This window comes from Trichomycterus rosablanca, chromosome 20 (genome assembly GCF_030014385.1).
Source record: "Trichomycterus rosablanca isolate fTriRos1 chromosome 20, fTriRos1.hap1, whole genome shotgun sequence".
Classification (NCBI taxonomy): Eukaryota; Metazoa; Chordata; class Actinopteri; order Siluriformes; family Trichomycteridae; genus Trichomycterus; species Trichomycterus rosablanca.
In genome coordinates this window covers 23,666,657-23,691,058 of record NC_086007.1, presented here as the reverse complement: position 1 = coordinate 23,691,058, position 24,402 = coordinate 23,666,657, and the positions used below count along the sequence as shown (strand labels likewise).

The 24,402-nt window shown below is 42.2% G+C and overlaps 1 protein-coding gene across 2 annotated transcripts in view; it reads right to left on the bottom strand.

The window, feature by feature from the left end:
• Nucleotides 1-6,289: 6,289 nt before the first annotated feature.
• med13b (mediator complex subunit 13b) overlaps nucleotides 6,290-24,402 on the bottom strand; it is a 35,433-nt gene continuing 17,320 nt past the window's right edge. Inside the window, exons 9-30 of one of the 2 annotated variants that reach the window (XM_063016430.1) lie at nucleotides 22,431-23,087; nucleotides 21,891-22,101; nucleotides 19,848-19,878; nucleotides 19,609-19,730; nucleotides 18,802-18,892; nucleotides 18,458-18,663; nucleotides 18,154-18,353; nucleotides 16,240-17,135; nucleotides 15,455-15,625; nucleotides 15,136-15,359; nucleotides 14,829-15,021; nucleotides 14,081-14,435; nucleotides 13,057-13,273; nucleotides 12,751-12,942; nucleotides 11,754-11,977; nucleotides 11,535-11,677; nucleotides 11,285-11,443; nucleotides 10,853-11,011; nucleotides 10,599-10,759; nucleotides 9,318-9,482; nucleotides 7,492-7,592; nucleotides 6,290-7,093 (exon numbers count right to left, since the gene is read on the bottom strand). In XM_063016430.1, the coding sequence (XP_062872500.1) occupies nucleotides 6,961-7,093; nucleotides 7,492-7,592; nucleotides 9,318-9,482; nucleotides 10,599-10,759; nucleotides 10,853-11,011; nucleotides 11,285-11,443; nucleotides 11,535-11,677; nucleotides 11,754-11,977; nucleotides 12,751-12,942; nucleotides 13,057-13,273; nucleotides 14,081-14,435; nucleotides 14,829-15,021; nucleotides 15,136-15,359; nucleotides 15,455-15,625; nucleotides 16,240-17,135; nucleotides 18,154-18,353; nucleotides 18,458-18,663; nucleotides 18,802-18,892; nucleotides 19,609-19,730; nucleotides 19,848-19,878; nucleotides 21,891-22,101; nucleotides 22,431-23,087 (5,011 nt within the window). In that variant the 3' untranslated portion in view covers nucleotides 6,290-6,960. Of the gene's footprint in view, nucleotides 7,094-7,491; nucleotides 7,593-9,317; nucleotides 9,483-10,598; nucleotides 10,760-10,852; nucleotides 11,012-11,284; nucleotides 11,444-11,534; nucleotides 11,678-11,753; nucleotides 11,978-12,750; nucleotides 12,943-13,056; nucleotides 13,274-14,080; nucleotides 14,436-14,828; nucleotides 15,022-15,135; nucleotides 15,360-15,454; nucleotides 15,626-16,239; nucleotides 17,136-18,153; nucleotides 18,354-18,457; nucleotides 18,664-18,801; nucleotides 18,893-19,608; nucleotides 19,879-21,890; nucleotides 22,102-22,430; nucleotides 23,088-24,402 lie in introns of both variants that reach the window. The other variant, XM_063016429.1, reaches the window with a different exon arrangement.

Sequence of the window (24,402 nt, the reverse complement as noted above, 5' to 3'; positions counted from 1 at the left end):
ATCCACTCATACCAGCACAACACACACTAACACACCAGCACCATGTCAGTGTCACTGCAGTGCTGAGAATGATCCACCACCTAAATAATACCCTCTCTGTGGTGGTGCTGTGGGGGTCCTGACTATTGAAGAACAGCATGAAAGCAGGCTAAAAAAGTATGTAGAGAAATAGATGGGCTACAGTCAGTAATTGTAGAACTACAAAGTGCTTTTATATGGTAAGTGGAGCTGATAAAATGGACAGTGAGTTTAGAAACAAGGAGGTGGTTTTAATGTTATGGCTGATCGGTGTATATAATGCAGAAAGGATAATCAGTCTTGCATCACAATTACAACTGATATGATGCAAGCAATTTAAAGTGAATGGACTTGACAATGGTGGGGCTTGAACTAGGAAACTTCTGATCATTAGTCTAGAACCTTAATTACTGAGCTACCACTGGCCAATGAGCTCCTGAAGCAATACACAAATTTCATGTGACACACAGTGGACACCATAAAACGAAGTACATATTGACTACCTTTTACAGCTTCCCTAAAACAAATGACCACTGTTTTACACCCTTTGATTGCAAGGGCTATACCCGACTAGCTGAAGCTGGCATCAGACGTCTTTTTTCCCTTAACTTAGTGTAGAGCACCATTAAAACTTCTATATGTTCCGTAATTGTACCTTCCGGACCACTGTTATAGCACCAAGGCAACATTTACATTATTAGTACAGCATCAATCATGAAAGTGGGCTATTTTCCACAGGCCGCATTACTTAGAGGCATCTCTCTTCTTCTGGTAAAAAGCATGTCGCCTTTCAGGATGAAGCAAACATGATTAAAACTGTTGTCTAATCTCCTCCCATAAGCAGCAGTGACTGTCAAGTCGACGTCTCCCCTACTGCGAGGGAAATTTGTAGGCGATTCATTAAATTCCCGCGCCTCTGCTTTGCGGCCATTTTGTCCTAATCTATCGGCTCAGAGCAGATTTCTGCCTGAAGCGTGCCAGGTCACATCCACCCAGAGGCAGCCAAGCTCAATAAAACTCCACTTCCCTCTTCACCCTCGACAGCTATCATCTCCCCTTTTTATTGCCATTCATTTTTTTTTTCGCCGGGAACACGATGCCGCCATTATAGGCTGACTGATGTGGGGGAGTCAGAGCAATTTCCTGAGCCACTTAACGCCAGGTCGCGCGGGGGCTTGTAACATGAGAGAGAAAAAGAGAGAGAGAATGAAAGAGAAAGAGAGAGAGATGGCGGCCATTCAGAGGTCGCTTATGCTCGATGAATACCAACCCAGATGTTAAGTCAATGGCTTAAGGGTGAAGAAAAATCCTTTTTCTTTTCTAGATAATCAGCCAAAGGCAGCCAGGGTAAGATTTCGGGGACATTTTTTTTTTTTACAACAGTGTCAAGTGAACTGAAGGATAAATTAGTCGCCCAATCAGATACATTCACAATTCCTTGATAAAAGCCTGAATAAGAAAGCTACAGGCTATAAAATAACTGCAGGGAGCCAGATGCTTTGTTGAGCAGAGATTATCCATTACCATCACATTTTCTTTCTCCTTTTCAACGTTAAATTATGAGACATATCCCTGTGCCAGAGCAGCATTAGGCGCAGATAATGATTTTGTTATCCCTGTGGTCTGGGAGGCCCTCCCTTCTCCCCTAACTACAAATGTCAGCCCAGACAGGCAATTATAGGGGTCGGATTACTCCTTCTCCTATATCAGTCCATTCTGCGAGCCTACAGCACGGCTAGAAGCCAAAGGTAATATTCCCTCGGGGTCAGAGCCAAGGCCATGAACCCACCTATTAAAGGCCTAACGAGTTTCTGTGCGAACAGCGGACCTGGGCTCTGAGTGACATGCGGTCGATTGGCTAAGCTCTCTCGGGTCTGCTCAGCTGTCAGCGGCCTGCTGCCTGAAAACGCTGCTCTTTACTACTAAAGCTTGAACAGTATTACTCCCCCCCTACATAAAAGAGCTGCACAATATTCCAGGATTAGCCACTAAATCGAACGTCGATAAGCAAGTAATCCTATCAACAAAATCTATTGATCTTTCATTGTTAAACTCGTAGCGTAACGGGCGCTCAGGATTGTTTTTGTCTGCTGACAATTTAGCAAAGTCAATTCCTCTTAAACAACATTCTTTGTTTCTACATTTTAATTGGTTTTATTACTGGATCTAAAATAATTGAGACAAACATTCATCACTCCATTTAACACTTGAAATGTTGTGATGTCACAATGTGACTAAAAACAAATGAAATGCATTTTTAATGATGTATTGATTCCTCAAAACAATTGTTTAAAAATACATTAAAGTAAAAGATGGAAAATCAGCTGTAAAAAAAAAAAAAAAAGTAGCACCCACATATTCTTGGTTAGTTTGCTAGGGGTAGTTGGCTGTACCTGACCGGCCGACACCTGATCCCTGAAGGTAACCCATAAATAGGCATCTTCTGTATCTTAGATGTAAAGAGTGTAGTGTACCATTAAATTCTCTTTATGTTCCACAGTTAGTAGTTTAGGGACCGCAGTTTTAACACTGAAGATACATTTCCTATATTAGTATCTTGAGGAACATAAATGTTCCTTATTGACTGTATCAAATGTGATTGAAATGATTGTTGACACCTTAAAAGTATTAAGCCAAAAGCCTGAGGCATATTACTTACACCAAGCACACACTGTAATGGGCGCAATATGATTCCGGAAGAACGAATTGTATGTTGTATGCATGATCTGCACTGCAGAGTATCAATACCTAAATTATTCTCTCTCCAGATTTCTTGAACCCATTGTATAGACAGTAATAGCCTAGTGGGTAGAAGCTTTGGACTATCAATCAGAAGATTGTTGGTTCAAATACAGGCTCTGCTATGCAACCACTGTTGGGCCCTTGAGCAAGGAGTTGAACCCTGTGTACTTCCACAAGTGCTGTACAATGGCTGACCCTGTGCTCTGACCCCAGCATCCAAACAAGCTGGGATATGTGGAAAAAGAATATAATTGTTGTATATATGACAAATAAAGATATTCTTCATAAATATATGAGATGGATGGATGGATGGATGGTTGGATGGATGGATGGATGGATGGGTGGATGGATGGATGGATGGATGGATGGATGGTTGGATGGATGGATGGATGGATGGATGGTTGGATGGATGGATGGATGGATGGTTGGATGGATGGATGGATGGTTGGATGGATGGATGGGTGGATGGATGGATGGGTGGGTGGATGGATGGATGGATGGATGGATGGTTGGATGGATGGATGGATGGATGGATGGATGGTTGGTTGGTTGGTTGGTTGGATGGATGGATGGATGGATGGATGGGCCACAGTTCTATGTATTTTTTACCTTTGGAGAATTATTATTACAAAGGATCTTGGGACTTGTTGCTTAAATATCCTACTAATCAACATTCTGCCTTTTTTATTAGGGCTCCCTAGACATTCATTTTGTAATGCTTGCTGTAAAAGACACCATTAAACTATTTAAATTATTACCATTAAACAAGGCACCAGTAGCCCCAAGTTGTAGTCAATTATAATTACTAACAAGTTCAGTAATTACAAGAGCTGGAAGGCCATGCTACAAATTCAGATGCCAATATGGATCGTTCAACACCATCAAATTAATAATTTAATGCTGTAGGTACTTTTTTATTTTGACCTGGTAGATTTTTCTTTTTTAGAAAACCCACAGTAAATAGGTACATTAATAGCAAATACGTAGAATTTAGTCACAGAAAAAGAACAGTAGAAGAGATTATTGAAAATGCTAGACTGCTATTTCTCTAAAATATGTACTGTTGATCAAAATGTTTGAAGTATTTGATCAAAATAAGAAATACTTCTTGAAGCAACATATAAATATTCCTATTTACAGTTTACAATGTGATAATTATTAGTAAAATATTTGTAACGTGACTAATTTAAATTGATTATACCTCAGATCGTACCTCTGTAACTAGATATGCTGCTACATGCTAAAACACACTGGACCCATCGACAAGTTAAACTGAAAGAGAAAAGCTAAATAAAACGGTTGAATTGCTGTTGCTCTAAACGTACTGCTTTTTATTGCAAATCATACCCAAGAGTGCCATCTGCTGTAAACCACCCACCATGTCTGAAGCACGAATCCCATAACAGCTCCTGTTTAATTATACTGTGGTGAGCGGCTAGCTGGCTAAGCTAATGAGAGTAGCTTAGCAGACGCTGCCATCTTGACTAACTGTAAATATGTGTTTATAATAAAGTAGTATTTATCTACAGTATAATGATGGCATTTGATGTGGGGTTTGGGTATTAAGTGGTATTGCTGCCTGACCCGGTGTACCACGTCCAGGGCCACTGGGCCAAGCTGTCCCCAACAAACCAGTACACCAGCCTGATGGAAGTAACTGGATTGCTATTGTGATGCGTTTGCAGTGTGGTTGCAACCCCAACACTTGACTGGTAAAACAACAGATCGCTCGGGGAAAAGATCAGAAATATGGTGACAGCCGGGGTCATTGAACCATCTAGCAATCCATGGCCAGCACCCACAGTCCTGGTCCAGAAGAAAAGCGAAGCCTCAACTCCCTCCACCATTGGGAAAGGACTGCAGCAGTTCAGGATCATGCCCTGCCACGTTCAAGCGGTTATGGATTGAGTACTTCTGGGCTTCCCTCAAAGCTGCTGCATTGTGTACCGAAATGTCTTGTTGGTGCATGGATCCTTTGGGACACTTTCCTTAAATAAAAGAGCTAAAATGTTTCCTACTGCCTCGTCCTTGAGTTCATCAAAGCCACAATATGGGACACAGAGAGACAGTGGTAGCTTAGTGGGTAGGGCTTTGGGCTATCAATCGGAAGATTGGCGGTTCAAATCCAGGCTCTGCTATGCAGCCACAGTTGGGTCCTTGAGCAAGGCCCCCAACCTTACGATGGCTGACCCTGCACTCTGACCCCAGCTTCCAAACAAGCTGGGATATGCGAAGAAAGAATTTCATTGTACTGTATTCTTACCATAGCTGTTGGAAGCTGGCGAGACCATATAAAACTACACGCTTCCACTTGGGAATACCACACACTGTATGATTAGCAGCTAGTGATCATGTGATCCAGTGCTTGGCAAGCTAAAGTACAAGTTACAAAATGATCTACACAGAAGCAACAACCGTTATTAGAAACTCAACTTAATTTTTCAGATTCTCAGGGACCTGATGTGACCTCAATAAATTGTTGCTGAGCCCTTGGAGAAACCTGGGTAGATAAAAGTGTGTCGAGATTTCTTCTTTGAGAAAATTGCTTTCATGGTGGTTCAGTGGGGTCCTCGATAATTACACATGACTTTGTAACTTGTAGACTAATCTATTTAGACTAAACTTTTTTCCCTTAGGTCATGGCAAGGTGTTTCTATTGAAAGTAGGATGTGACTGCTTGACTCAGCAAGGCAAAAGATGAGTGAGATCTCAAGAACGTTGTTTGTTAAATAAATGAAATTTCAGTTTACAAAGTGTACTCCTCCCCCATCTGAAATCTTTCAGTATAATGAATATACCATAACGGAGAAGATCGTAAAGGGGGGGGCGATTATTTTTTAACACCACGGTGTGTTATAAAATGTTTGTTACTCCTTTAAATTGACTATAGATGGAGCCACAGTACTCCGCCCTATGTAGGCTGCCTAATGTAAATATATGAAGTAAAAAACTTTTCTTTTTTTAACACAGCACTGTTACATCAGCTCTGCACAAATCACAAACAGCCAGGCTTGATAGGGTTTTTCTGGTAGCAACACTAAGTGCAATAAAGGCCCATAAGCAGTATATCAGTTAGAGAGAATGTGGCAGCAGGAGATTCAGTGACTCAGAGATCATAATGGAGAGCAATAAGAGCTCTAGGCAAAGTCACATTATTTCAGTTATGGACCCGCTGCAGCTCTTACCCATCGCCTTCAGAGAATGAGATACAGCATGATGGTGATAACAGCTGCTTAATAAAACAAGTCTAACAGCCCGAATATCGTTTTACAGCAGGGTGAGCTAGTGAAGACGTCTAAGCGTCATCATTCATTATTACTACCGGAGCGCACCGCGGCTTCTGCAGAAGCTTTTAAAATCACCGAGCAATAAGGATCCGTTTGAGCTTTTACCTCCATAACATCATGAACAGGATATATGAAAATTGGCAGAAATTCGATTTAATGTCATGACAAACATATGATGATGTGGACCATTTGCCAAGCATTAGGATCATCCACTCAGGCACGAGATGAAAGCCATAACACAGTCATGTTGACGCACTTTATTCCTAAAATTGGCTGCACCATTCATAGCGGCACAAGATAGTATGTACACATTTATATATATACATACATACACACACAATTCTCTAAATCTGATATAAAATATATAATCTTACAATGCATTTCTTGTCCTCTTATTTGCACACGTTAAATCGCTGTACAGGTATTCTGCAACTACAGCATATCCGGCAGTCCCCCATCACTCAAAGCTAATGACAGTTTGGGCGTACTTCATCTATACATCATGGCAATAAAAACGGCTGTCCGCTCGGAGAAAATAATTCTCTAAAAGCAACCTACAGCAATTTCAACTCTCAGTCCGTGCTCTGCAATTAAGACAATTGGATACATGATAAACCATTTTTCATTTCGGCAAGAAGGCGGTGTGTACCTTCGGATATTTATAATATATATTTATAAAAGATTAAGAAATTACACATTTAAAAACGTACAATAAATAAGATATACGCAGGCATTTCGTTTGGACAAGATCTTACCCAGAACTACTTTTCAGCTCATTAAAAGAACATTTCAGTCCCTTCTGCTCCAGTTGTGTTAGAAGGGAGATGATGGCAATGCTGACGCATTACTGAGTGTCTAGACTGGCTGTGTGGCAGTGCAGCACAGCGAGCGCTGATTTACTGCAGTCCAGCACTCACAGCACGTTCATGATAAAGTTGTACATCTGGTTAAGCACTACAAAATGCACAGGCAGACAGGAGCGCCGATCTTGAGTGGCAGGGTCACATGTCAGCCAGGACAGGGCGTTGTACTGCTCCAGAACAAACCTAGACAAACGACCACAAATGATATGTTAGCTGGGCAAAAATGCACTTGGAAGAAACAGGCAATTACAAGGTGAACTACAAAACTGATTTACTTCAAGCCCACAGAGGTTGCTATTTAACATGGGAGTCTGCCATGTTTGTGTTTTGGGAATGCAGGATTCTTAGGATGTGGCTATAGCGGGTCGACAGAAAAGTAAACACAACAAGGAGTGAACTGGTAAAATAAACTAACTTAAAGTAAGCTAGCTAACTTCAAACCACTAATCAGCCACTATGTTTGTTCACCATAAACATTAGCCATGCCAGACACTTAAGACACGCATTGGTATTACAAGCAATAATGTAACAGCAACCAAGAATAAAGAAAACATGAACAGAACATGAGGTGCACTATTCACCTAAGCACATCTGATGTGTGATTGGAGTCCAGCGGGTGAGAGTGTTTACTGTGCAGCAGCTCATCGGACTGTAACGTGGAGACGTGCAGATGTAACGAGGCCTGAAGAAAACAGAAAAATCACACCCATACATTTAAGTCACACAGTTTAACAAAGCTGAAAGACTTATTTTACTAAATAAATCTTAAAAAATACACTGCTGATAAATGACATACAGTGTATCACAAAAGTGAGTACACCCCTCACATTTCTGCAAATATTTCATTATATCTTTTCATGGGACAACACTATAGACATGAAACTTGGATATAACTTAGAGTAGTCAGTGTACAGCTTGTATAGCAGTGTAGATTTACTGTCTTCTGAAAATAACTCAACACACAGCCATTAATGTCTAAATGGCTGGCAACATAAGTGAGTACACCCGACAGTGAACATGTCCAAATTGTGCCCAAAGTGTCAATATTTTGTGTGACCACCATTATTATCCAGCACTGCCTTAACCCTCCTGGGCATGGAATTCACCAGAGCTGCACAGGTTGCTACTGGAATCCTCTTCCACTCCTCCATGATGTCATCACGGAGCTGGTGGATGTTAGACACCTTGAACTCCTCCACCTTCCACTTGAGGATGCGCCACAGGTGCTCAATTGGGTTTAGTCCATCACCTTTACCTTCAGCTTCCTCAGCAAGGCAGTTGTCATCTTGGAGGTTGTGTTTGGGGTCGTTATCCTGTTGGAAAACTGCCATGAGGCCCAGTTTTCGAAGGGAGGGGATCATGCTCTGTTTCAGAATGTCACAGTACATGTTGGAATTCATGTTTCCCTCAATGAACCGCAGCTCCCCAGTGCCAGCAACACTCATGCAGCCCAAGACCATGATGCTACCACCACCATGCTTGACTGTAGGCAAGATACAGTTGTCTTGGTACTTCTCACCAGGGCGCCGCCACACATGCTGGACACCATCTGAGCCAAACAAGTTTATCTTGGTCTCGTCAGACCACAGGGCATTCCAGTAATCCATGTTCTTGGACTGCTTGTCTTCAGCAAACTGTTTGCGGGCTTTCTTGTGCGTCAGCTTCCTTCTGGGATGACGACCATGCAGACCGAGTTGATGCAGTGTGCGGCGTATGGTCTGAGCACTGACAGGCTGACCTCCCACGTCTTCAACCTCTGCAGCAATGCTGGCAGCACTCATGTGTCTATTTTTTAAAGCCAACCTCTGGATATGACGCCGAACACGTGGACTCGACTTCTTTGGTCGACCCTGGCGAAGCCTGTTCCGAGTGGAACCTGTCCTGGAAAACCGCTGTATGACCTTGGCCACCATGCTGTAGCTCAGTTTCAGGGTGTTAGCAATCTTCTTATAGCCTCACCATCTTTGTGGAGAGCAACAATTCTATTTCTCACATCCTCAGAGAGTTCTTTGCCATGAGGTGCCATGTTGAATATCCAGTGGCCAGTATGAGAGAATTGTACCCAAAACACCAAATTTAACAGCCCTGCTCCCCATTTACACCTGGGACCTTGACACATGACACCAGGGAGGGACAACGACACATTTGGGCACAATTTGGACATGTTCACTGTGGGGTGTACTCACTTATGTTGCCAGCTATTTAGACATTAATGGCTGTGTGTTGAGTTATTTTCAGAAGACAGTAAATCTACACTGCTATACAAGCTGTACACTGACTACTCTAAGTTATATCCAAGTTTTATGTCTGTAGTGTTGTCCCATGAAAAGATATAATGAAATATTTGCAGAAATGTGAGGGGTGTACTCACTTTTGTGATACACTGTATATAATAATAAGGTTTTACCTTGAGAAAGAGAGGACACTGGTTCTTGGCCTGAGGGCAGGAGGACCAGAACCAGTCAGGCAAGGGACCTGCCTTGGCTGTAGACACAAAGTAGCCCAATGCCATTGGCTGCTGCAGGATGTTGGGAGTTTCATCGTGAGACTCCATGCGGTCGGCACTCTGGCCCTGGAATACATACACAAACTTATCAACAACCTGGTTTGTTTGTTTACAACCATTTATTTGTTTTCTCTAGTTTTCACAGTAGAGTCCAACTGTGTGTGTGTGTGTGTGTATGTATGTATGTATGTATGTATGTATGTATGTATGTATGTATGTATGTATGTATGTATGTATGTATGTATGTATGTATGTATGTATGTATGTATGTATGTATGTATGTATGTATGTATGTATGTATGTATGTATGTATGTATGTATGTATGTATGTATGTATGTATGTATGTATGTATGTATGTATGTATGTATGTATGTATGTATGTATGTTAAACTTATGCCAAGGGCTTACACCCCCAAAGGAAGGTGCAATCTATTTCTTGGACCCTATTTTTCCCTACAGTGATATACAGTGCCACCTAGCGGTAAGAAGTAAGTACATCACCATCTTGATACACTTATTTAGCTCAGTTCTCTATTTGTTATCAATGCTAACGAGGCCAGTAAAAAACAGGATTATCTGTAACTGGTTGTAATGGATGACAACTTCAGCCCCTTTTTTACTTCCATAGCAGATAAAAAATAATTACTGGTTGCTGTACTTAGTGAACTATGCTTATTAGTTCTGCTAACAAAAGTGCTACATTTGGAGATTTTGCAAGTTGATGTAACTTGCATCAACTTGCAAAGTTACATCAACAAAGTTACCCCAAAGTTGCAAAGTTACCCCCCCCCATCACAACCAAAAACTTACATCCCCATTATCTATTCAATGCACACATCACTTTAAACTATCTATAGATAATCGAATTTGCACTGGTTTAACACAAAGAATTCTAAATCTGCATTGCCAACTTAAATGCCTAACTTTTTAATATCAGGACCTCTATTTTTTTTAATTGTTATATTTACTGCTACATTTGTCATACTTGTGTCAATGTATATATATTTGCGCTTTAGTGTGTTTCTTCTATTTTTATATTCTTCATATATTCTAGGTTTATTGTTTAATGAATGTTTAGTGTTGCACCATGGGTCAGAGAGTAACGTAATTTCAATCCTCTTTATGTCCTGTACATATTGCAGTATTGACAATAAAGCAACTTTGACTTTTTCCCCACCCACCTTGATGCCATCTCCTCCATGGTGGTAGTGTGAGCCAGGCGAGTGCACTGGAGAGGTGGTAGGAGAGTTGGGTAGTATGTTGATAAGGTCAGGGTCCACATCATTCTCAGAAACGAGCAGATCCAGAATTCCATCCATCCCTCCCATGGCATCTGATGCATCTGATAAAAAAACAAAACAAAACATAATATTAACTTTGTTGGTCAGCAGTCATACAAAAGCCGTTAGGAGCTGCATGTGTGAGTGAGACTGACCGTGAATGGGGTTGAAGGGCAGGTCGACGACCTGGACGGTGGCTGAGGTGGGGAACACCAGGATGTGGGTGCAAGAGGTGTCCTGAGGGGTGTTCAGCTGTGATGTCTGCATGTTCAGAGCAGTGCTACGGCCAAACACCGAGCCAGTAGATACGGAGTCTAAACACATGACGGTAAACAAATACAACATGAACAAATAAAAAACACAAAGATGTTTATTTCTAGACTAATTGACACTTAAATCAATAAGTAGAGCAGGGGTTGTGCAGTGCAGACTGGAAATAATAATAACAACAATAAAAATGTTTATTTCTGGACTGAAGAATTTACCAGACAGCCCCACTGGCCATCTGTGGTATTCGGGCAAAAGAAACATCTTTAATGGAAAACAAAAGTGAAAGCTTGCAATAAATCCTTCTATTTAAATCCCACCTGGCATGATGACAAAGGTTGCCTGAGGTTCCATGGCAACCAGACAGGTGCTAAGGATGCTGGGACTGTCTGCTGCCGAGATTCCACACATCATGCACATCTCCTTTAGGCGACGGCTCAGAGACTGCAGGTTCCGCCTGCTAAGCAGGATGCTCCAGTCTAATAGGACCAAGCCAGACCACAAATTAGTGAACAATAAAGCTTTTGGGTACAATTAATGTGCTTAATATGAGGCTTAACATAAACCTACCTTGCAGCTCGCCATGACCCATCCTACCAAGCCGGCCTATCACGACTCTCCAAGGCAGTGAAGTCACCTGCACCAGGCTGACGCACCAGTCCCAGAGCTTCTGAAGGCCAAGTCGCCGAGCTGACCCCTTTTTCCTCCGAGCTCTGTGGGACAGAGAAAGGTCTTAGCTTGGCCGCCACACAGGACTACGATTCAGATAAAGATTCTAGCCACACTAACCGGTTGGGCACGTCGATGTTGATGATGCATGTCTCCAGCAGCTCTCCATACTGGTCTGTGCAGGTGGCCAGAAGGCAGCGCTGGTCGTGCGACAAGCAATAAGCGACGAACAGAATGTTGTGTTTCTGCGCTGCCTCACCGAATGTCTCGTTGAGCTCTGTCTGTTTGTCCTTTACTGGGGCGAGGATGAACGGCGGTGTGTAGAGCCGCACACAATCTGACCTCTGGATGGCATAAATACAAATTGTAAAAAATTAGGATTAATATTTCTGGCAATGGAATGACACCATATGACTGACGCACACAATCTGACTCATGATCACACAACTGGTCAGCCGATGGTTCTCAACTTGTGGGTGATGCGCAAAAATGGTTCATTAGCAAATGGACCTTATGTAGGTTTACAAAGCAGTTAAGGCAATGGACTAGTAATCAGAGGGTTGCTGTTTCGATCCCCACCACTGTCAGGTTGCCCCTGACCAAGGCTCTTGACTCTCAATTGCTCAAATTGAAATGAGGTGTTTACGATGGATTATTTATAAATGAAACAAAGTTTTGGCACCATGTTCAAATGTATTTTTTGTTCTTAACCTTTTTATTATCTTGGCTTTACCAATGGTTGAAATCTACTCTATGTGGGGCTGTACACATGCATTAATATGTAGGAATAATAGACCTACAACATATAACATGTGGTGCAAGTCTCATATGGCCCACAGGGTTAATACCTCCCACAATCATTTCAGTTGTAATATAAACCCAACAATGATCAAAGTTGCTTAATAAGCGGTGCTTGGGGGGGCGCAGCACACGGGGTCAGAGAAGCCATGTGGTGAGCCGGCTCTCCATGATCAGACTTGACAATGTGCAAGTGACAGGGATTTACAACTATCAACTGGAAAAAAACTGCTCAATGAGGACTGATAAATGTGCTCATCGCTCTAGAAAAGAAAATATGCAGAACGTAATGATAAAATATGAGCAAAGAAGTTTGTACCTCAGGGCTTTGTAATGCAGTGTCTATAGCGAGTCCAGGACCAAAACCTGTTAGCGTTTTGACATTAGTAGAGTTTGGAAGCGGCCTCCTGCACTGTGTGTACACTGAGAAAGCCAGTGACTTCAGATGCTGGCCGTACATGTGCCTCTCCTCGTTCTTTACAGGCTGCAGCAGAAACTGGCAGGGAACAACCTGCACAGCAAAAACCAAGTCAGTCACAGGACATATAAAGTGTTTCAAAAGTCATTATATGTCATTACGTAATACGACACAAAGAAAAAATAGGAGACTGGATATTCAGCTGACCTGCACAAAAACGGAATTCCTGATATGTGGCGGGAGAGACTGCAACATCTCCATGTAACAGCAGAGAAGTCCCAGGCTCCAGATGTTAGAGCTGGAACCCCTGCTCTTCTCCTCGTAGTTAAAGGGATCCACGATGTAGACCACTATAGCGGGAGGGTAGCTGATGGCATGGGAGTCGCCATCTGTTGGCACGCCAACCTTTTCTCTCTCCATAGTGCTGTAAGGGGGGGGAAAAAACAACAAACAGAAACTAGTCAGACAGAAACTAGGCACTGAGCAGCAGAGGTCTGAAGAAAGATGCTTTTTTGGTACCCGAATCTATTCCTGCTGCATCTGCAGTTGGTGTGCATTTGCCCCTGATAATTTCACTTTCACGTTTCACTTTCGTGTTAATTTACTCTATAAGTATTAATACATAATCAATTACTACTTGGAAAATGTAGGTATGCTCGAGGCATGATTGCCAGTAGTCATATTCCATGAATACTGCTACAATAGAGCTGCATGTAAGAGCGAGAACTGTGAATGGGGTTGAAGAGCAGGTCGACGACCTGAACGGTAGCCGAAATAATGACGGTTACAGAGATTACAGAGAAGTAAAATACACTTCATACAAAACTGCATTTAAATAAACCGTCAATACTGACAGTCAAGGCTGTTTATTATTTTATTCTTGGTGCTCAGTGGCACAGCCAGCAAAAACCAGTATACCGCTCATTAGGTAAAAGGCTTAAAAGCTGTGGTAAGCGGTAATAGGCATCTAACCTCCTTCCAGTAAACGAAGTTGCTTATCAGGTGAAAACCGCCCAAGCGTGAAACAGCTGTAGTTTCACATTTCAGAACAGAAGAAAATAAAAGACTGAATTCATTATCGAACCCTAGGCTTGTATTATTTGTTTTGAGCACATTTCTTGCTTACTTAGTGAAAGCATCATCTCTAATCATCACACACAAGCTACAGATGCTAAGGATATTTATTCTGCTGCAAAAGCCCTGGAGTACTCGTTTAAAGATTGTAGTGTACCTCTCGGGAGGTTCAGGTTGAGCTTGAGGCTGGTTGTTTGCTGATGCGCTCTCCCCTGGGTTTCCTGTGCTAGGGGCTCCAGCGTGCGGAATGCCCTGAGCTCCGAAAGGAGGGACCGGTGCAGGCTTATTAGATGCTAAGCCTCCCATGGTCTGGGAGTTAGTGCAAGCAGAGGTGGGTGCTGGGGTGCCGCTGCTACTTGTGGCTGTGGAGCCGTTGGTAGAAGGAGGGGTGTTCTGAGGGCCCGTGGAAGCACCGCTGGAGCTGGCTGATCGTGAAGATGCTGAGGAGGATGAGGCAGGGTTCCGCTGAGAAAGTAGGGAGCTGTCTAAAGAGAGTGCCGCCAGGTATGGAGCTGAAGTGAAAGAAAGCAAAGTTACATGAGAACATTAAACATTTTGATTTCCAACATTGACAGGCACTCATGCTCTGAAGATTTGGATTTGGGTATGGTTATCAAATCACGTTTCGACCTGTTTATGCTTTGGTGTCAGGGTGTTTCATCAACTGTATATATTTATTACTTAGATATTATAAAAAAACTGGTTTTGACTGAGGTTTCTAACAGAAGGCAGGCTCTAGCATGGTGCTTACACTTTAATTTTTGTGTGTTCAGATTTAAGAGTGTATCCCCCTGAATTATTGACTATAAAATCTATTTCTTTGTCTTGGTAAGCCCATCGCCGCCCCCCCCCCCCTTTTTTGTATAAAGACCAAAAAAAAAAAAAAAAAACGAAACAAAACATACCCAGGTCATGCCGGCACACTTGAGCGTAGAGTTTAAGTTTGGTCATCGAGTCACTGCTGGCGTTGTTGCACGTCTTAAAGAACCAATCACTGAGAGGCTGCTCTGACAGAGGCTTCGAGCCGGCACTTTTTACCGTCACAATGCCATCAGCATGATCCTTACAGATGGGCCGGTGCTGACCAAGTCGACATGCCTAAAAGAGACCGGAGATCTTATTTCCTACAGATACTGGGATTATAAACTTGTAGGAAACTTGTAGGATACGGTCATGACAAAAAAATAAAAATCGGAACAGTCATGTGTGTACCTCATACACTGCAGTCAGGTCCCTGAAAAATATTTTAGCGCCACTGAGCAGAGACTCGTTGTCAGGACACACTACGACATACGCGACATCTCTCTGAGAACCGAAGGGGTCCAGTAGAAGCTTCTCCCAATAGGGCAGTGCAAAGGGTGACAGCACAACAAAGTCATACTCGTAACCCACCAGAAAAGTTGGGATGGGTAAAGGCTCAGGAGACTCGTCTGTGCCTAATAAGAGATAAACAATGACGCAAATGAGCCCGACCTGCCTAAAAATGTTGTCCATATAATTGCAAACAGCAATAAAATGTAGGATGCTATACCGTAGGATCCCCTGCCTGCCATCTTATGGAACTGCTGCCAGGTAAGGGGGCCCTGGAGGGGGCCCCAAGGGCGCACAGACCTCTTCTTTTGGATGGCATCCTGCAGCACGGGCTGCAGAGTGTGCAGCATTCTTAGCACATCCTGAGAGAACAGCATGCTCACGTCCACAGCTGAAAGAAAGAAATGCAAAAAAATGTATATGCATCATTATCTGAGGGTTTAAAATCATGACCTTAAATTCGTCCTGCACTTCTGTTATTTATTAAGGTAGACTTCTGTAGCTTTATCTGTAAGCTGAAAATAAAAGGACTGATCAGCATCCACAAATGTGTTATGAACAATGCCGCACTTATGCAGCTGTTAGTTCCAAAGAAGTCATTTGACTGGACAAGAGGCATCCGAGGAGCACTAATATACAGTATAACAGCATTGAGATTTATAGCTCTATGCAAGCGAGCATCTATTTTATAGTGCACACATTAAGTAATTCAGGTTTATATAGCGTGAAAAGAATTATTTCCTACATGCAGAAAATTTTATTTATTTATTTAGATGTTTCACGCTGTGTTTACATGGTTAAATTCATGGCAGGAAGGGTAGGTCATTTTATTTCAGTCTATAGCCCTTATCAAATGTGTAGTTTGTTGTTTTCATAAGTGCTCTTTTAAACCAATTTTTTTAGAAAATGATGATTGTTTCTTTTTTGGCTTGGTGAAAATCTGTTTTAATATGTAGAACATAAATTATGGTGTAATATTCCGCATTATTAAAGACGTCGCCTTACCATTGCGTTTGGCCCAGGGATGCAGACACGAGCTTTTGATCAGTGTCTCGTCTACTTTCCCTCCAGACATGTTGTCCATGAACTGACGCCCGTGTTCCAGAGCCAGGTAGCAGTCACTGCAGTAGTCCCGCTCCTCCAGACGTCGTGGCGGCCGTGGGACTAAGCTGCCGCCGGGCTCAGGACTGCAGATTGGGGGGAAAGGATTGGAGCACTGTTCCTGGAACAGGAAGAGCACCTCGTCTGGAAGCTGCAAAGAGGAAGCGCGGCGCAGCGCTTCAAGGTGCTTCTCTGCCTCTTGACCAGCGTCCGAGCCTCTGCCCACGATATCCAGCTCGTCCTCGAGGAAGAGGCCGGCACCGTTTGCGTAGCGCCTATTGACAACGGCACTAAAGCCACATGAGCAGGGATCAGAGCTAGAATACTGCGAATCCAGGCCGGTGTCACTGATGTAAACGGCTGCGTCCGCGCCCCTGATGTTCATGTTGCACACGCACACGCAGCAGCTGTCGAAGTTGCAGTCCTTGAACAGGTTCATGGTCGAGTCGGAGAGAATGAGAGTGACGTAAAGGCTGTGGGCCTCAGGCACCGAAGGAGCTGTGGCTGGTTCCACTGAGCTGAGCGGCCTGAGGGTGGAGGGAGTGGAGGCAGGCGAGTACAGGTCAGAGTTGTCATACTTCATCGAGCCCTGAGCGCTGGCAGGGCCACGTGGTGTGCGTGGGGTGCGGGGTGTTCTCGGCGTGGGAACAGAGAAGCGAGGCGTGGCAGGTGAGGGCAAAATGCCCGCTCCACTGTTGCTGGGCGGTGCACTGCTGGACTGGAAGGGGGTGTGGGTTTGCGGGGTGTACGTTTGTGTGTATTCTTGCAGCTCGATGACGCTGCCAACGCTGGGGATGTTGCTGCCAAAAACAGACACAAACCAACAGTCATACACACATTCGGTTAAATAAGAGAAACAAGTTTTGGCACATGCTGCAAAATACTGAAGGAAAAACCCAAATAGCTGCAGGATCTGTTTTGGTTACTGTATTATTGTCAAATTAGCCGGTGCTGTTTCTAACAAGAGGCAAATTTACAAAAAGAAACTGAGTGGAACATCATGTGTACAGATTTTTTGAAGAGCAATTTGTTGGTCTAATTTGTCAATGCAATTGACCACAAATCTGACCGATCACCTGATTAGCATTAGTTAACATTATTAGAGTTGATGGACTCTACACCACCACCATTAAAACACTACCTGAGGAAAAAATTTAAAAGAAGGGCATTCTACTTTGTGTTGGTTTGTTCTATAATTCGTCACACGGTCATTGTGTTGATAAATTCTTCTAAACTAATTCATTATTCAAAGAGAAAAATTCCCTCTCTATCTACCAATCTAGTCATTGCCAATTTCCGATTCCGCCGCCGCATATGCAGCACCTAAGGGTTGAAAATAATTGTTGATCTAAAGATTTTTTAATTAATAACAATAAGCACAATCCAAAGACTTGTAAATATTGGAATGATAAGGTAAGCATGCTGGCTTTTACAAATCTTGACACCTGGGTCAAATTCCATGTTTTCCAAACTATCATTTTTCATATCACATACTAGAATAGTAGAAAGTGCAGAAAAATGCCCTATATATATATATATCTTTGTTTGCCTTTAGAGGACGTGCAACTAAACGAAACATGGGTGTCCAAGGGTGATACACAGTTTACAGAGACCCCGTTTAGCTTACAGTGGTGTACAGCACCCCCCAGTGCCCAAAAAAGCCCAATAGAACCTATTTGAATATAAATAAGGAAAACGTTTTGGTTGGAAAGAACGTGTGCATGTTGATAAGACACCCATGCCACATTGTTCCCATATCTTAGCTGTAACCAAAGCCACGGTGCGGTCATTACAAAGTTGCATTTTGTTGTAACTCACGTGTCCTTGTTAAGAAAAGGCATGGCAGGTACTGACTGCATCATCTCCAGTTTACCCACAGTCCAGCTGGGCCTGTACAGACACTCCTCTGGCAGCTTGATGGATGGCAGGCAATGGCTGGGAAGTGTTTTTAGAGGCGCGTACAGAGAGCAGCCCACGAATATCTGAAAGGACTCCGGCTTGAAGACAAAAGAGAAGTCCTGCAAACAGAAAGAAGATCCCCACTTCAGCGCTAGACTTCCATACAAGGTGCAAATGGTGCGTCGCGCAATAAATTCAGAGTGGCGTTAATGTGCATTCTTACCTTGATCTCAGAGGGTTTGGGGCTGCAAAAGCCTTCTTCTACCTCCATTTTAAAAGATCCACTGAGCATAGACCCATCTGCCAGAGTAAAGCCGGGACCGGTTTCTACAGAGCCGCACTCCTTTCCGCCGTTGATGGGGGAGAAGCCGGTTATGTGTTGATCAAGAGATGGAGGGGTGGGGAACATCTGGTGGAGGTCGGCAGAGCCTGACAAACAATAAACAACACATTTAAAAATAGAAAATGCTTCTGCAAATGTATTTGGAAATGAAAAGTGATTTTTTTGATTGCTCAATCTAAATTTAATTTAAAAGCATGAATGGATTTAGTGCCCAACAGTCGTACTTATGCAGGACAGGGGATCTGGTGCTGCTGGTTTGGGCTCCTTTCCAGCAAATTTCTCCTCAGTTCCATTCCCAGTTCTTCTGGCTCCAGGCTGTTGGGGGGGGGGAAAATAAATCAATAACGGCAGAAAAAACTCCATGCATGTTCTCTCATTCTGAGTTTGGACAGACCGGAAACACTACTACATTAAAAAAACAACAGATAACATTAATGCAGAATTTGTTGCATTTGTTGTTCTTTATCCTTGAAAGTTAAAATTAATTTTAATGTTTTAATAAAACAAAATGATTACAGAGAAGAAACTGAATTTTTCTGTTGTTAGGCTGCATTCACAAGGTGTGTGGCAAAACATCATTTTTAACATGTGGAGAACATTTCAGACACTGCAAACCTGCCCCTGTTAAATGTCTTTTACTTGATATTATGTTGTATTTAGTGCAATTATATTTGTTGTCTATGTATGTCCACTATACGTGTTATTAAAGACATGCGTTACTCGTGTGTGTCCAACACGGCATCCTGTGTACACTGCCAGGTCTACCAATTATAACGTTGAAGAAAGGGTTCAATGCCACACTTGCATATTTATTAGTAAACAGTATGATCAGTCATGACATTTCTCATACTCATGACTGAGTATCATAGTAGATTAAAATCAGATCAGAGTGATGAAATCACTATATGGCACAAGCCTAGTGCAGTGTGTTTTCATGCCTTTCTGTCTACATATCAGGCACTAAAAAAGCCTGACAAATTTCAGTCTGTTGACACATGAGCTCTAGAGACACGTGCAGTGGATCTGCTGACCGTAAGCTCATCCTCGTCAGAGTTGAAGATATTGTCCAGGTCATTAATTGACACTGCCAGGTCGGTCTCGTGTATCAGGCTGGTGGACGGAGGAGGTTTACTGCAGGCTGAGCCCTGGGGATCTGTGGTGATAAACAAATAGTAATCAATTGTATTGGCAGGCTGGTAAGTATGAAGAGAAAAAAAACCAACAACATCTCGAATGACCTCAAAGGAAATAAAATGTAAAGCATACACACCATCGGTCGAGGAAGTACTGCCATCATCCCTCTGAAAAAGAACATTTAATACAAACAGGTTTAAAATGATTTTGTTGTTGTCTGAAACAAACAAGTAGTGAGTGTATTATTGATTTATTCTCATCACTGCCAATTAAAACCTTGATATGACTTGCACGTTTAAACTGACCATGAAATGTAAAAAAATGCACCGACATGTTTACGCTCTAACTGGATCATTTTTAAGCATAAGCAGTTGCATAAGCTTAAACTCTCAACCTTGGAATATACCTTTCATTTTGATTGAACAGAAAACTAATAAAAAAATTTGCATAAAAGCATCAGCTAAGGAACAACAGTTTTCTTTTATTTAATGGTATAACAAAAGCAGTCTGACAGGAAATTGATTGCAGCAATTTAAAAAAGTCAATAGATGTAGATAATATAGTAGAGTAGAGAGTAGTTAATAACACAGTAATTGTTCTGTTAGGGATGTAATTGACTTAAATTTCCAACAGCTGCCAGTTGATTTAAAAGTGCCAGTTCTGTGTACAAATTCATTCAGAGGAATCATGCTCATTCTAAATGTTAAAACCAACATTTGAAACATGTATAATATTTAAAATCATGAACAGCGAACTATTACACATGGCAATCACAAACGGAAGCTGTTTAGTCTCAGTATGCATGTTAAACTACACAAATCTGACAAGGATATTTTGTACTGTGTCCTGGTATAAAGGTAGAACTCTTGTTGTCAGAGGAAGCTTTACAATACTGACAGCATTTTATTCATTATGATTAGCATAATCCTTTTCCTGTTCTACAGCACCGTCATGTTCACTATGTAACACTGATGGAATGCTAGAAGTTCGTCGGCTAATGAGATGTTGACAAAAATTGCATCTCTGATATTAACGTCAAACAAAAATCTAGGTTCGTCTAATATTGAGTTTAAGGGAATTAAAACAAAATGTGCCTCCGCATGCAATGCACTTGAACCAAACAGCTATTGTGTCATGTTAAGCTAAATGGTTCTGATTATTTGATGAACATCTGTCAACATCAGTTAGCAACAGCAAGCAAGTTCTGTAAAAATTTAGTAACGTGTCTGTCCTGCTAAGAAAACCATTAAAAAGCTTAATTAAATCTATTAAATCCTCTCTACATTAAATAGTCTATATCTATATCGGTATACAGTTTGGAACGCACCTTTTCATAAAAAAAAAAAGAGATGTTTATAGAGTGTAATAAAACTACACTGTGGGTAAAAAGGAAAGTTTTATATCTTGGAGAAAGTACATCAAAACAGACCAAGAAATTTACAATGTCATCCAATTTGCAAGAACATGAATAACTGATTACTGACACGTTTTATTTCAATTAATGAAGTCAGTTAAAAGGGCCATTGAAATCATTTCACATCTGACATTTAATGTGAATAAAAAAACAGATTTGATTAGACTGGCACCACACAAAAAGCAACTTTAGCTCTGATGCCTAACTCACCCCCTGAAATATAACACCCTTGGCAGCCACATGATGTGCACGCCGAGGGTATTAAATTTCATTTGAATCAGTGTCTGACTTTCACACATATTGAACCGGAAAACTCTTCTATATCTAAATCATTTCATTCATAAACAAAAAGCAACTGTGCATTTAAAACCCCCTGCTGATTATCAATTGTATTGATATCAATGTAACTAATAATTGATTATTTCAAGCTTGGCACTCAGTGGCAGAGCCAGCAAAACACCTCAGCCTCACAATGAAGGAAGCGAAAAACGATTATCATGTCAAAGCAGTCTTGCAGTGGAAAAAACAGCAAAAACATTCCGAAGACCAAGTTTAGAAATAAACTCGTTTGTGGGACCTTTTATGCTGTACGTTAAAAGCACTTGGGATTTCTTTTTATTTGCTGGTTTAACTTTAATAATGCAAACCTTTGGAATCTTCAGTCACTCAACCATTGCCCTAATGGTGCTTTTAATGCTTTTCTGGCTGAGATATACAGGAAAGTCAAAGCTACGGTGGTTGACCTTTACTTTGACTCTGACTGACCTTGTTTCTTTTGGCTGCTTCTGCTCCTGGCCTCTTCTCTTTATCAGCGAAAGAGAACTCTTCATCTCCCTCCACAAAAGCATAAGGGTCTGTATCCACCTCCTGATCTCCATCACATACAGATACTGAGAGATACTGGTTCTTCTTCTGAATGTAAAGCTTCACCCGCTCTTCTGACACTTTCAGGGGCATCGAACTGGGAGCCATCATTCTGGAAACCGAAATCAGATATATTAGAAAATAATAGCTTCCATTATTTGACTGGTAAAACAGAGTACAGCTCGGCTGAGACCGTGTGCCTTTTTACACTAATTGCCAGGGGCTGTTTTACATGTTCTGGTATGGCAGGTGGTTGCAAGGTGGCCAGAAAGCCACTGCTTTGAAAAGCATGATAAGCAGTATTTAAACTCAAAGTAATCTCAACCAAATAGTTAAACAGACCATTACAAGGTTAAAAACATTAGATGTTTTCTAATAGGCACACTTGTTAGTAAAGCTTAAATAGCAGGAAAGATAAGACACAAAATAAAGAATGCTTACTCAGTGACTGAAACAGCATTGTCTAGGCTGTCCTGCTTTAGTTTGTCCACAGGGAGCTGAGGCGGAGCCAGGTCCACGCTTCTCTTGCCAGGCAGTCGGAAGTACCTCCAGGGGTTGTGGCTCGTGTCCTCGTTGGGATTGATGGCTGAGCCGACGTACACTGTGGGCTCCTGGGAGTCTGGATAAGTGGTAGGGTACTCTGAGGTCAGAGGGTTGAAGGAAGGATGATCAGGGCTTTTGGGAGGAAGCAAACAGGGCTCTGAGGAAGAAGGGTAGAACTGTTCATGGAGGGGGGTGGAGGAGCGTTTCAGCTCAGCTGCCGTTTCCTCCTCCCGCTCGCAAGGATGGGGGCTGAGCGGGGGAGGCTGAGGTGAGCTGGCCATGTCCCTCGATGATGTGTGTAGAGTTTGGGCTTTGCTCTGAGCGTCATCGCTGTGGTGGAGAGCGTGATAATGGCCGGTCCGATCCTCAGGCTCCATGCTTAAATCCTCGCCCACAAAGCTGCGGTGGTGGAAGGGTGTCTGGGGCCTCTTTTGTTGCTTCTCTGCTTTCTCAGGTTTGTCCACCACTTTGACCTTGGAGGGCAACTGAGAGGGCTGACTGACAGAGAGGGGGAGGCCAGGAGTGCTCCCCACACGCTGCTTTAAGTTCTTGTGTCTGGGGAACAATAAAGAAACGGACAATGTCACTAAGACAATACTAACAATAAAGATGTTTTCTGCAGCCTGGGCATTTTCACTCGTCTTTATGTAACTTATTATGTAATGTATAAACCCATCACAGTAACTGCTGTCATTTTTTATTATGAACAGTGATTTATAACTAGAGATGGGACGATCGATCGGCTACGAATCGGTATCGGTATCAAAGCTCTTACGATGTAATTTTGCTGATTGTAATATTGACTTTAAAAAGATAATTCAACCCGGTCACATCTGAGTCGATTCTATCAGCACGTTATATAAACTCCTGGTTCACTTTGGTAAATCGTAAGCGGTTCTTACTTGTGATGTAGATGAGAACAGAAGACGTTACAGAGCCAATCAGAGGCAAAAGTTTATTCATTACCAAATTCGTTAGTTCAGGATCATCTGCTCAACGTTTAGAAAACTTTTAGCTCCTTAGACGGAACGAGTCTGACTCGGTTACAGATCTGTGGTAATAGCAGTTTAATGAAGCTTTTTAATGTAAGAGAGTCACACAGAATGTTCTATAGTAGCTGGTGTTTATTTAAAACCACGACATTTAATTAATAACAGTAAACACGGAGAGATAACTGAGAAGAGAAACTTACGCTTCACATAAAAACTAATCAACTCATGAATCAATGAATCACTTATAGCGATACTGTGAACAAACCGTCTCTTCTAAAGGCACAAACACACACACACGCACTGCTCCGGTTTAACTTTACTGTGAGGCTCTTTTTAAGTTTATTTACTGCTAAACCCCCCCCCCCCCCCCCCCCCCACTCCCCCCCCCCCACTCCGATCGGAATCGGCTATCGGCCGATGTCCCTGAAAGGAGATCGGAGATCAGAATCGGTGCCAAAAACCCCGATCGGTCCATCTCTAATTATAACCATATATTACCATTTGAAGCAAAGTTTAAAAAAAAAAACACGTCCCCTCTGAATAGGGCATTTGGGCCACGGAGCAGTAAAACATGCTATAAAATTACTGTTTATACCATGGCAACAGTCTGTATTAATTCCCTTTAACAGCGCTTCCTAACCTTTTTTGCACCACAGACCGGTTTCATATAAAATATAATTCCACGGACCGGCGTGGTCGGAGGGAAAATAAAATAACTATACTGCTCACAAATGAGCTTTTTTCGCTGCAACGAGACACTGCTTTCAGCTGGGGGTGATATGAGACGATAAACACCCATGTGTTGGAAATAAAAGTAGTGTTTTCATTGCTGATGTAGTGAGCTCTAATTATTTATTCTTTCTGTCCGTGGCCCGGTG